Source organism: Bemisia tabaci, chromosome 1 (assembly GCF_918797505.1).
Source record: "Bemisia tabaci chromosome 1, PGI_BMITA_v3".
In the NCBI taxonomy this organism is placed as follows: Eukaryota; Metazoa; Arthropoda; class Insecta; order Hemiptera; family Aleyrodidae; genus Bemisia; species Bemisia tabaci.
In genome coordinates, this window is record NC_092793.1 from 50,154,739 (window position 1) to 50,168,545 (window position 13,807).

The 13,807-nt window shown below is 42.5% G+C and overlaps 1 protein-coding gene across 2 annotated transcripts in view; it reads left to right on the forward strand.

The window, feature by feature from the left end:
• Nucleotides 1-13,807, forward strand: part of LOC109039472 (uncharacterized) — a 303,868-nt gene that overhangs the window by 256,430 nt on the left and 33,631 nt on the right. For both annotated transcript variants that reach the window (XM_019054955.2, XM_019054956.2), the window contains one exon: nucleotides 8,784-8,885. In XM_019054955.2, the coding sequence (XP_018910500.2) occupies nucleotides 8,784-8,885 (102 nt within the window). The remainder of the gene's footprint in view (nucleotides 1-8,783; nucleotides 8,886-13,807) is intronic.

Below are 13,807 nucleotides of genomic sequence, written 5' to 3' on the forward strand. Positions count from 1 at the left end.
CCCGTTTTCTCTGAATGTTGTGCGCATCCCGGCCGGGTAATTGGAAATTGGGTGCTTGGCAGTTGAGTCGGTTGCTTTCGAAACGGAACAAGTAGCTTCTCAGATGAGCCCTTATTCGCGTGTACCTGCGTGCGTTTCAGGGCTCTTGCGAAAGTGCGTTTGTTCCCTTCCGGTAACGGCTTATTCGGTGAGGAGGTTTGTGATGGGTTTTCTACGACTCTACTTCCCGCCCTGAACCAAAGCGCCTTGATTTTTACCTCCGACCGGAATATATCAAGGCGCCTCTTCTGCATCCGTGCGGTTTAAAGTGGAATGAATGAAATCGTGATTTTGGGAATAGATCTTTTTTCTGTTGACTAATTATGAACGCAACTCAAAATGGGCTGTTGAAAGCGCTCGTAGTGCTCCGAGGAGAAGAGATCCGTGATTGGGCCATGAGTGAGCAGTGTAGAGAACGTAGAAAAGGGGGGGGGGTTGCATTTCGTAACGCCGAATACGTTAAGTTCAGAGCTTTTAAGAGCGTACATATTTTTTCATTTGTAAGTTATTCATTGTTATTCATTTTCTCACAAATGAGGAGCAGAAAATGAAAGAAAAGAAAGACGTATTTTGTCTCCCATGCAGTCTCGTTATTCCGTGTATCTGCTCTGGGATGAAATAGACGTTCGTTTTGAGTAAAATCGTTTTATTATATAATGGAAAAAAACTCCAGCTGTGAAAGCCGTACTCGCAGGCCATATAGGCATACCGTCCGTTCCAGTTTCAAAGGCCGAAATTTCCGGGTGTAGCACTCGTGCCCGTTGCTCCGGTTATCGAACCCGGAGTAGTCGAAAGTATGGATCCAGTATCTGGAACGGACGGAACGGACAGTATATCTATGTAGCCCGTGCCTTTTTTTCGCGGAAATGTGACTCGAGGCAAGATATTTCTTCATCCATATCAATTATTTTTTTATTTCTTAATTTTTAAATATTTTATCTTTTTATGTATCTTCGATGCAAACTTTTTGACATTAGCAGAATACGTACGGCTCAAGTGAGAGCGAAAGAGACAGGTTCACTGGGAAAAAAAAACACATTGGATCTAGAGTCCAGACTCTTGAATACATTGACAAGAAAAAATACTCTTGATTCAATCAGATTTTTGCTTAAATCAAAAGGAAATCCGCTCAAATTAAGAGGCTTCGTTCTTGATCCAAGCAAAAATCCGATTGCATCAAGAGTATTTTTTCTTGTCGATGTTTTTAAGAGTCTGGGCTCCAGATCCAATGTGTTTTTTTTCCAGTGTTACTCTTCTTTTTTTAAAATAAAAAATGATTCGATCGTAGGAAGATACGTTGTCATGGCGTGACGACTGAACGGGTCCACTAAAAATAAGTCATGTGAGGAAATGAGGCAGTCTAGGTTTAGGTCAGGCTGATTTTGCCTAATCGGATAAAATTCGTATCGAACAAGCTGGCAGCACGGAGCTTTCGCCTTGATTTGAGATTATTAGTCGTGTATTAAGCAAGTAAAACACGGAGAGAAATGAAGTATTGTATGTAATGCAGTTAAGCAAATTCTCGTCCAAGTCGCCCAATTAGTGTCCTACTGTTTCATCTGGGAGGACTTGGGCTGCTTGAAATCGCAAGCCCCGAGTGCGCGATGGTCTACCGATGACGTCATGCACCGCCGGGGGAGGGGGAGGGGGCTGAAGAGGCCACTCGCGCTCTCAGTGTCCCAAGTCATCCTTGGTGAAGTTGGGAGGGAGCTTTTTAGCTCAGCTATACCATAGACGGAGACTTCAAACAGTCATCAAGCACCGTTATTAGCGAATCCGGTTAGTTTTGACAACAAGGGTTTATGCCCCGAACATTCATTGTTGTCAAATATTGCTCTGCACTGAGAAAAATATCATTTAATGTTACGAAATAGCCGGCCAGGTTGGCCTAGTGGCTAGCGCGTCTGACTCTACGTCAATAGGTCCCGGGTTCGAATCCCGGTAGTGGCGTCTAATTTTCACGGAATTGACGAGTAGATCTGTTGAAACAGATTCTCCTCGGCCCTAATCCCTGAAAATTGGAAAAGCCTGGAGGATGGAGATCCCACGATGTCTACGGACACTAAACATTGTCTAAAGTTGGCTGAAGGTGTTAGACACGAAGCCATTAAAGCAGCAGAAAAAAAAGAAAAAAGAAAAAAATGTAACAAAATAAAGGAAACTATATTTTTGATCGTGTTCAGGAGTTTTCGTGCTTCGTCAGGAAACCGACTCGCTGCGCTGAAGAAAGTTTTTGTTTCGTCGCGATACAATCGATTGATTTCATTATGCCCAGTAAAAAAGAATTAGCGAGTTCTTTATCTCAGGTTAAAGGAGGAGTTCAACCAACCGTGATCATTTTCCGGCCACATTACTTATGGAAGAAACTTATTTTATCTCCCATAAAATGTAAAGGAGTAAGCTCATTTCTTTTAACGTTTGTGGACGTTTCTTTGCGTCAAAGAAATCCCTGTCCTGTTCTTTGTTTTCTGTTTGCCTGGAAGTATGGAAGTTGGAATTTTGTATACTAAGAGGAGCTATCTTGTATATCAACATCATGTACATACTTCCTTTAAGCACAAATACGTTCCTTTGTTTTTCCTGAATGCGCGGTGGTAACAAGTTCCGCGCGGTGCACTTAGTCAAGGAATGGATTTCAAGAAGTAAAGAAAAATCAAAACAAGTCAGGAAATTGCGCTGGGTGTCTACAAGTCCGAAATTTCCGGAAAGTTCGAAAATAGTACTGATTTTTTAAGGACGGTCCAGAAGTACTGAAAAAGTGCGGTAATTCCGCCAGAAGGTCCGGAATTTTTTTAATTTTTTGTCATTTTTGGCACAATTTCAAATTTTTAAAATTTTTCGAATTTCGTCAAATGGAGGCACTGAAAAAGTACGGAATTTTTCTGTCAGAGGAGGTACTGAATTTCTTAAGAATGTACTGAAAAAGTACTGTAAAAGTATTTTTTTTAACCAGCCTGTTTTAGTAGACACCCTGATTACAGAAACTGAAGAAATTTTGGAGACTTTGTCAGCATTCCTTGAAATGAAATTTGCACCCTTGACTGACGGACTCGAGAAATTCGGCAGCGGAGGGTTGACCTCACTTGTCGTGGTGTTGCAAAAGTTGGGCTCCGGAACGAGAAAGGGAGCGGGTGGGGGAAGGGAGAGGGACGAGGGTTCTTTCTGTTTGTTCGGTGGATAATCTGCCGAGTGCATCAAAAATCCGACAAGACTTGACGAGCGATGACTCGTACAGATAACGCACGGTGAGAGGCAGATGAGTGGGAGCCGTGTTCCCCTCTCCCTGTGCCCCCAACCACCCCTGACCTCTCGGCTACGATGTTCAAAAACCACCCGACAGCCCTCCAGCCCTCTCTTAATTTAACTCCTCAAAACTTTGACTTGAGACCCGCCCCGCAAGCTTCTCATTTATTCACGCTCGCACGAAAAAATTCAGCATCCCTCAACCTCTTCCGTGCTAAGAAGAAACGCCGTATGAGCCTTCAGACGTTGCAAAGTTTCCTCCGGTAAAAACTGAATTTACAGGGAAATTGTGGATATTTGTTCCCAAAATTTTCGGACAACTTCGTACGCAATTGAATAACAAATATTCGAAAATTTCAAAGAAGAATGTGCATGAATGTCGTCCTAAAAATATGTTTTATCAAGGGAAATTTGGCAACTCTCGAATTTCCATACGGCGTTCTTCCTTAGCACAGCAGACCTGGCGGTGGATTTTTGCGGAGAGGCCGTTCGCGCATGTTTCTGCAATTTTGGAAGAATTGAAATATTTGAGAGGCAATATTTTCATGACGATCCCCCGTCTCTCCATTCTGCAAAAGAGGAGCTTGAATATTTACGAGAAGGTTCACCAGAGGAACGAAAACCCTCTCTTAGAGACGTTCGCCAATAAAGTTCCTGATGGAGTGCTGAAGTCGCTCACAGAGATTAAAAGATATGTCAAAGTGCTGAGCAATTTCTATCGCAAATATGCAATTATTTGAAAAATTAACAATGAGCTCCGTGGGAAAAAACGGTTTGAAACTTAAAGATTTGCATGGTGAAGTGGGTAAATTTCAGCAATTCTGTAAAGGGAACACATTCCGTAACGAATCCTTGCACCTTGTAAACGCGGCTCAAGCAACCAAAAGCACTTCACAGAGAAGCTGGTTGCGTCGAGCAAACTGAAGGGGATTGTAACTGTCATTGAGTTTCCATAATTTTGCTGTAGTTTTGAAGCGTAGAGGCTATGCAAATTCTGGACCCCAAATGATATCAGTCATTTTGAGGCTTGAAATGAAAGTCACTGGTTGAGATTTTGGTAGTTTGTTAGTTACTTTTTTTCTGAATGCTTGATCCGGTTCTAAGATCTCATAGGCTTGGCGGGATTTTACCCTTTTTTGGGGGGTTTTTGGCGGTTTTAACTGGACGCGGAGTCGTTAACCTGAACGGCGGCGGCGGGCTGGCGGGAATTCGGAAACGGCGGTGCCGGGTGCCACGGATGCGGAATGCGGCATCTGTTGCACGAGCACGGCTTGGAGCCTGGTGGGGTGGGAGGATGGCGGATAACGATAAGCAGTCTGCCAGTCCATGATGGCCAGTTTATTCAATCGTAGGGTCTTTATCAGTGTCCGTATTCCACCGACTCGGAAAACCAAAAGCGGCTTCGGGCGCGTAGCCAATTCCGTAACTTCAACGCTCGACCAACAACTAGAAACAATTATAGGGCTTTTTTTTTATGCGGATCGCAGTATAACGCGGTGGATCGCGATGAACATCGGTATTTTTTTATTCCGTTCCTCAGCCGTGATCCAAGCGTTCCAGGTGGATCAGGGTGGAACGCTGGATCGCTCTTCCGAGGTGGGGCGAGCTCGCGATCCACTGTGATCCTAACCTTATGCGAGGAAGTTGCCGTCCCCAACACATCAAAACAATAACAAATCTAACCAAATTCCTAGTTTGGATTTTTTTATCACTTGGAACACTGTGGATCGGCCCGGATCGCTCAGGATTCCGATCCAGTGCGTTCCACTCCGATCCACCCTGATCCGCGATAAAAAAAAAGCCCTTATGAGACTACATGAGGGAGGTCTCTAAGGTATCAGAATGGTTACATGCATAGCTAGTGTACGCAAGAAGAGTTGCGGATACCCGATGTGAAGGCAAATAATTAGAGAAAAACAGACTGTAATGAATTGATGTAAGAGAATGGACTTTTTGCACTAAAATGCAAAATGTAAATGAAAGTGAGATTAGGAGATTGTAAGAAATCTTGACCTCAACAGGTATCAAATATTTTGCGGTTTGAAGGTGAAAAGCTGGTGTTGGAAGAATTTATTTCATCGCTCAGCATCTTTTTGTAGGGAACGAGTCCAATCATAGTTCCCCTAATTGAAGCTAATTATATGTATTATCAAAGTCAACTCATGCATTGTGGACACACTAATATTATCCGTCTCAATAGTAGTGTGTTCCGCTCATTTTGACCAACTCGCTTTCAATTACCCGAGCAGGCGGTGATTTTATATTACTTAGGAGTAGTAATAGTCGCTCGACAACAGTTCGGCCGCTGTTATTCACTCTTCTAGTGATTATTTTCGATAATAATACTTACAGGATTTGTTGGCCGTCTATTCAATTATTGTTTGTTTTCATTGCCATTAGTGATAGAGCGAACAAATCTCGAGTATTCGACATAATTTGAAACCCTAGAAAAGGAAATGTTCGAAGTTTAGAAGAAGTTAGCGTAATAAGGAAGAAATAAAAAATCAGTGGAATTTTTGTTCGACTGTTTGAGGAATTTTAAGGAAAGCCAGGGATGCGCAAATAGCAGAGATAGGAAGTTGAGGAAATGTCGGGGAATTAGCAAATGAATTAAATTTTGGAACTTTGGGACCCTGACTTTCTTGACCCTCTTTTGAAAGCATAACAAACTTCAGTCTCTCAACAAAGCCTATGATTGTATTAACTCGCTCGAATTTGATTCTTCGCAAAACCATCCTTCAGGAGACGGAAGGCCCTCCTCGTGGCTCGAAGAATTTGAACTTTCAGAAACGCCATCACGACTCCCAGTTTCAATGCGAAGTTGCACTCTGTTAGAGCATGGGGAATGAAACGGTTTATAAAAATTAAACTCATCCGCCACCGCAAAATTCTCCCCTCGAGCGGAGCTAATTAACAAGGGTCGGAATGATACCTTTAACTCTGGTGGGAAAACCAAGACGTAACGAGTGTCAGGATAAAATTCAGGGTTGGGCAAGGGGCTGAGGTGGTGAGATATTAAATCCTCATATCCTACTACGAATGCCTGGCATCAGCTCTGTAATATAGGTACAAACGACTTGGCGCTATCATCTTCGCCGTCACATCCGACTCAGTTATGCGCCCATTTTCCCCCACCCTCATTCGTTTTTTTTTTACACTCCAATGGAGCTCTGCCAAGACAACGAAGCGCTGGAGGACATTAATAACCCCTCTTCTAGGTACTTTCACTCTCACAATTCTCTTGATAACCACATTTGAATCGACGCATGCGAAAACGTCCGATGTCCAAGACAGTGTTTCAGAATTTGACTGGACAATTTTGCAGTAACTTAACGACACAAGATGGTTTAAGGCGTTAGGAATCTAGAACAATTTTATAAATAATCCCCTCATGTAATTAAACGTTTATGAAAGAGATAGATCCTATTCATCAGTGTCGTGGGACAAAAGAAACCCACCGCAATTGTGAAACCCTGTATTGGACAACGGACGTTTTCGCATACGTCGATTCATTTGTTTTCTTCTGACGAATTTTACTTAAAAATATCTTAACCACCACTAAAAATGAGTGCAGTGTGTCCATTGCATGAATCGCTGGAATACAAAGGTTTTAAGAGACAAACTAATATTAGACAATACAGATTGTCTAGAAGACCAGAAATTTTTAAATTTTGTGTCTTTGGCACGGAGAAAATAACTTCGTTACCCGAAGTTAAGGTCATATGGGTGTCTGAAGTTTTCGGATAACGTATCTAAAAACTTGAGGTCTAGCTGCCGAAGTTCGAGTCAGACATCTGAAGTACTTCGATATATACCGAAGGGTTCGGGTCACACATCTGAAGTTCTCCAGTACATACCAAAGTGTCTCGATGTCTGACCCGAACTTCGGCAGTTCGACCTCAAGCTTTTGGATGCGTGATCAGAAAACTTCAGAGATCCATATGACCTCAACTTCGGGTCCCATGCAAGAAGTTTTTTTCTCCGTGCGCTTTGAGAAAATTAAGTGAATTGTATTTCGTACGTTATGTGTGTAGTGTGTGTATAAAGTGTATTGTTGTGCTGTGTTCTTTTGTCAATCTTCCGATCACATTTTATTCACAATCTTCAAAAGAAAAATTAAATGATAATAAAAGAATAATACTAACAATAATTTGTCCGATAGAGAGCGGATGAGAAGAGAGCGGCCTGAGTGGAAGTGGAATTGAGGCTGGGATGGCTCAAACTCACAAGTTACACAAGTGAGCCCGCTCCCATTAAGTTACCGAGCTGTTCTCAGGACAAATAGTGAGTGCGACAGAGCTTTGTAAGCAACCACCTGAGAAAGAAGAACATTATGTCGCCGGATCTCGAGTGCTCAGATTCGTGGTGACTTCTCAGTTTTGAAACATGAAACATAGAGACTCTCAGCTCGAGAAAGACACGACTGCTCTACCGCTGACAGATGCCAGAAGAGATTCCCGTACCTGAGTGATCATGTCATCACAGCAAATTGGAATTTCTGAAATTTCTTTTTCCTTGGGCCCAAAACGAGACAACTTCCTCGGAGAGCTTTTAGTTTTTAACAAAATGCATAGTTCGAGGTTATCTGAAACTAACGCAGAACTTTTAATTAAAGTTTCAAATGTAGCCGATTCCTACTCATCTAATTAAGAATCCCACAAAAAAAAAGGAATTCCTGTAATGGAAATTAATAAAATTAAGTATCAGTTACATGATTTACGAACAATCCATTTATGTTAGTATGAACGATTCTTATGTTTTTTATGCACAACGCCCCCACAATGCAGAATTTGCACACACAACCTCTATTGCTTCATCTGAGAGTGCCTAATGACTTAAGTTTGCAGTACTTTTTTCTGAAATGGGAAATTGCATAAAAATAAATTGGACAGTGAGAAAATGGCATGATCTGGCGGCGTTTCCCATTTAAACACTTGTATTTTAGCAGATCAGATCATTTTGTCGTATTTCCTCCAATAATTGTTCAATTTAGAAACCAAGGATATCCTTGTGCTCAGTTCTCTTAGCAGTTTCATTTTGAATATGAAATTCACAGAATTTCAGACACCCACCTGCAAATTCTCTGTCGCTCCGTCTTCCACCGGAAAAAAAAGAACACATTGGATCTAGAGTCCAGACTCTTGAAAACATTGACAAGAAAAAATACTCTGGATTCAATCAGATTTTTGCTTCGATCAAAAGGAAATTCGCTCAAATTAAGAGGCTTGGTTCTTGATTTAAGCAAAAATCCGATTGAATCAAGAGTATTTTTTCTTGTCGATGTTTTGAAAAGTCTGGACTCCAGATCCAATGTGTGTTTTTTTTTTCCAGTGTTGGATTTTGCTTGCCAGGATGCGGCAGGATTGTAAGTTTATTCCGCATGATTTTTTTCTCTTTTTTTCTTCTTCATATTAAGATTTAATCGATTTTCGTGGGCCACTCGCAGAGTTTGTGAGTAAAAAACGGGCTCGTTCTAATTTTGCCGACTTGTGTGTTTTCAGGCGCTGACGCCCGATAGACTGGACGAGCCGCCCGGCTCCGAGTACGATCGATTGAAATATTTCACCCATGGCCACTCCGGATTCGAGGAGACTATTCATAGGGTGAGCATTTAACATTATTTTTCTTCTCTTTTCGGTTTTTCATTTGCTTAGTGCCTAGTCATGGTTAGCCATAGTTAGTGCTTAGTCATTCATAAAAGCGAACCCAAGGTAGTTCCATCATTGTCTCCCAACCAACAGTGGTTTCTATCCTTGGGTAAGCACCCAGTGGGCAGAGAGAAAAAAGAGGAGGTGTTTGCATCTTGAGGATTGTTTACCTCGTGACGGAGGACGGTGCAGGTACTCCAGCAAAATTCAGAATTCGAAGTATGAAAAATGGACCATAACCTCCGATTTTTTTGCTTAAATCAACTCATGATATAATTTCAAACACTGGTAAATAGAATGACTTTTTTCCATAAACCGCATCATTTCCACAAAAAAATTGATTACAAAAATCGTCCATAAAAAAATCGTCATCAAAAAAATCCAAGATGCCTGAAATGCAAACACCTCCTCAAGGGCGGTTTCACATATTTTGGAAACTTTCGAAGTCCCACGATGTAGAGAGTTCCCTGACATTGTCATCAAGAGGAACCCGTGATAGTGTGTTTTGGTCTTACTTTTTTTCCCTCCTGAGCTATTTGAGAGTTGGAATAAGTGCTGCGACGCTTCGATATCATTGGCGGATCAAGCAATTTGGCAACATTGTCTTTCCTCCATTTAACCTTATGGGAATTTATCGATTCTTGGAGGAGCCAAGTGCTTCGACAAGAATCGATTATTTAGCATAGGTTTCAATGGAGGAAATCCAGTGTTGCCAAATTGCTGGATCCGCCTCTGTTCGATATTGAGACGCGGAGCGGCTTAAACGTCCAGGCATTCGCTCTGAAAATCACGAACATTTCCCAGGAAACCCGACACAGCCATGAACGCAATAAACATCGATGTATAATTTGACAAGCGTGAACTTTTCGACGAGAAAACTTTTCGATTTGCGGGAAGAAAAGTAAACTAAAATTCAGGCGCCCGCCCCCGCGTGCCTGCTCCCCAAACCCACGCCCTCAAGTTTCTGAGCTTCAGCTGAAATTTACGACTCGAAAACGCTGCATACGGTTTCAGCTTCCTCCCGATCCAGATCGCCGTCGTAGGATTCGCAACTCCTGTCATTCATTCCCTGTTGGCCGTTTTGCCGCCGCTTAGTTAGATCGAGTCAATAAGAGAGGTTGGGCATGAAATTTTCGACTACAACTTCAAATTTTGATGTTTATTTCGTCACATTTTAAACTTTAAGGGGTGCTTAGAGTAGGAAATTTCTTGAGAAAACCAATGGAACCACTTTTAAAGCCTCAAAGTTTCGTATAAATCGAGTAATAAGCGTTCAAGTTTACCAAATTTTGTCCGACCTCTCCTATCGACTCGATCCACTGTGCACCGATTCGTCTCTCAGATATCTGTTCCTGAATAACACTCTTTAATGCTTAATTTTGAGTAGGAAATTCAACAAAATATAAAAACAAAACCGCAAAGTTTTTCAATCGCCGTCAAAGTATTAGTCATGCAATTTGCTTTTCCACTAAGCTAAAATAGATGTTTAACGAACGTGTTTTGAGGATTGATTTGAGGATTTGATTTTAAATGCCCTTCTAGAATGGTGTAAGGTGCTAAGCTGGGCTCTAATTGAGCATAGCTTTGAAAAAAGCTTGAACATGAGTGGAACCAGTGCAACATGCTCAGTAGAACCCTCGAAAAGAATCTGTACGCACGTGCGTAAGCTGAATATTCTCCCCTCTATAGTCTTACACTGAAGCTATTTGATAGGTGCCCTTACTGCCCTCTCTGCATCTAACGCCTCAGTTTTAGTGCACTGTTCAAAGGCAATTTTTTACTATTATTTTTCTATTACTACCCTTCTTTTTGTTTTACTCCCCCCCCCCCCCCTCATATGTATCATCATTACATTGCGGTCCCCGAGATATCTCAAGACGGCAACGTCGTGGACTTAGCGGTGGAAATTTGATTAACCGCGATTACAACCACTAATTGAGTGGCTGAGCAGGGCGAAGCACAATCTCATATTTTCCCACCTCGAGCCGCTCGACTGCGCGACTCCCCCGGGGACGCTCAGTCGTAGCGTTTCATAAGGAACACCTGCACCGGGTTGGGGGGGGGGTGGAGGGGTGTACCAACAGGTTGAAAGTGTCGAGTCGTGTTTGCAACCCGGACGGGTGGGGTGGAGGGGGAGGCTGCCGGAAAAGCCGGAAATGAAGACAACGATCTTGGCCGCGCGAGGACGTCCGCGCACCGCGCATCGCCAACTGTGGCGAATGCCGCAACTTGGCAACGTTGGTTTGTCCAATTTATAACGCGTGAATAACAAGACGCAATTTATTTTGGAGACCCCTCACCTACAATCTAAAAGCAGTGCAATCAGGCGAGGCGAAGTTAGGTACGGAGTTCACTGCTACTTCCCGCTTACTGCTGATCGATGAGTAATTTGTTGAGCAGACAGTGAGTCACTAAATCTTTGATATTCTGAAAGCATCAGATGAGTGGATTATGTGGTGATTTATTGCGTATTCTTGGAGCCAAAATTTCGGACAAGCTCGCTTTTAAAAGGCCGTTTTGAAATGGCAAGAAAATGATGCGAGTGATCTCCTCTCATTTTTCCGATTATTTCGCTCTGAAGATAAAGTTTCGACTTTCCAATTGTTTCCATTTCTGAGGAGTAGAAAGACAGTGGGCGGAAGTCGTAGAGCCCCATGCTTGCTTCTGCTTGGTGCCTGATGACAGCATTCGGTTCGGTGCCAAACCCGGGCGTTGTAAATTTGCGGAAAAGTTGCGCGCGTTGAACTGGGTGTTCCTTGGTTTCTGAGTTCGTTTTTGTGCTTTTACATACAATTTTACATAGATAAAACCCTTAATCGCAACTCCCCAATACACGCAAGAACTCCATTGGTCAACTTTCTGGTCGTAAGTCATCAAGTAAGTTGATTCAAGACTTATCCTAGTTAGGTCCAAAACTTTTTTGAAAGGTAACTGAGAGGCAATTTATGCAACTAGCATAACAATCATCCAGAAAAGTTCCGTTGTAGAAGTATTTTTCCTTAAGAAGATCGTTTGAACATATAATAGGGGATTAATTCTAAACTCACGCCCCCCCCCCCCATCCGTCCTTAAAGTATGTCAATCCCTTGAAACGCAGTTGGGATCATTTAGCTTTCTAGAGGTCGCATCAATCAAGACGAATTTCTCTTAAGTTTTATTTCACCGTGTCGTCATATTAATTATAAAGCATCAACAGCTGTAGCAGCTGCAATTTATTCGAGTGTCTCGTTTACGAATTCTTTATCGCACTTAATTAGCAATCTTTGCGCACTACTTTCCAACTCCCATCGCCAGTAAAGGCTCGGCAAACAAACCGTCAGTGTCACTTAAAAGCAAGCATTGTAAACAACTCTCGAAGGAAACTTTAATTAGTTCTTGATCGTTTCGCGCCCGCATCTCGCCTTCCGTACTGCATTTGCAAAACCCGCCGCCATATTTAGAAGAGTGTTAAAAAAAAGCTGTGTTTCCCCTCCTCGTTCGGCCCAGACACCACAAGAATTCCTGAGATTTATCAGGAAACGAAAAGCATGCCAGGAAATCAGTGAATGATACTAAAATTTAGAAACGGGCGCTTCGACAAAGTTTGAACGAGAAATAAGTATCACGTTTTCTTTTCAAAATCTTGGGTAAAAACGATTTACACAACGGAAAGTTCGGAATTGAAGTCCTGAACGAGTTATCAGCAAGTATTTTTAACACAGAGGAATTGGACGTTGATTATAATAGTATACGTTATTGTATTCTTGCCATTTACCCAACGTTAACTTGACATCATTTTGCAATTAGGAACTGCCATTTCTGCCCCATCCGCAAAAACACTCATGTACATACAGAAACTAATGGTACGTACTTTGTTTTTAAACTGAGATGGGAATTATAGTTCCTAATTGCATAATGCGGTCCAATTGTTAACACGTATTCCTTGTTCAGGAGCTGATTTCCATATTTTCCGCTGTCTGATTAGTTTTCTTTGATAAATTTTCGTAGTTTTCTTTGATAAATTTTAGCATGGTACGTAACGTAGAATTGAAAAAATACCGGCGCTGTGCGCATATACCGGCATATAAGGGGGCCTCGCTCCCTCCTTCCCCCACTCCACTTCGCGGTGGGTCGCGGTGTGTCGCGGTGTGCTGCTCCTTTTCCCGTGGACGGTTTGCAAATATGATCGAGCGATATCACCGAAACTTTTCCGGGGGGTGTATATTAGTGCCGAAAATTACTTTACCGTGTAAAGAGACTTATTGCTAGGAGACAGCTGTTAGCGTTTTGCCTCTGGGATTTCCTCTCGCTAACGAATTGGCAACAGTGCTTCGTTGGACTCAACTCAGAACCCACTACTGGAGTCCGGTTCGGGGGCACCAGCAGAAGTCAAGCGTAAGGACCGCTATGAAATTTTCATACGAAGCTCTTACAATGCTAAGGGTACGTCAGGCGAGGAGGGGGAGGGGCATAAAAAATCTTTATTTGTCCACTTTTGAGACGTCCCAGGAGAGAAACGGAAGAAGATCACAGACCCAGGAAGAGGACCGGCCGAGTGGATGCTCAGTTTTAATAGCCTCGCGGGACCAATTCGCCACCTTTTTCACGCCCCCTCCTTCCCTCTTCCCAACCCAACCCTTCCCGGCCGATATTTTACAGTGAAACATTTAGAGTCACGTATACATTTCAGCATCGGTAAGATTCTTCAACATTGTTGCCGCGTCGACAAGCTGAACTTTTGACGAGCCTTCTATCACGAAAAAAAAACACGTTGTGCGTGCGACCCGAAGTTGAGGTCATATGGATCTCTGAAGTTTTCGGATCACGTATCTATAAACTTGAGGTCGAGCTGCCGAAGTTCGGGTCAGACATCTGGAGAACTTCGATATATACCGAAG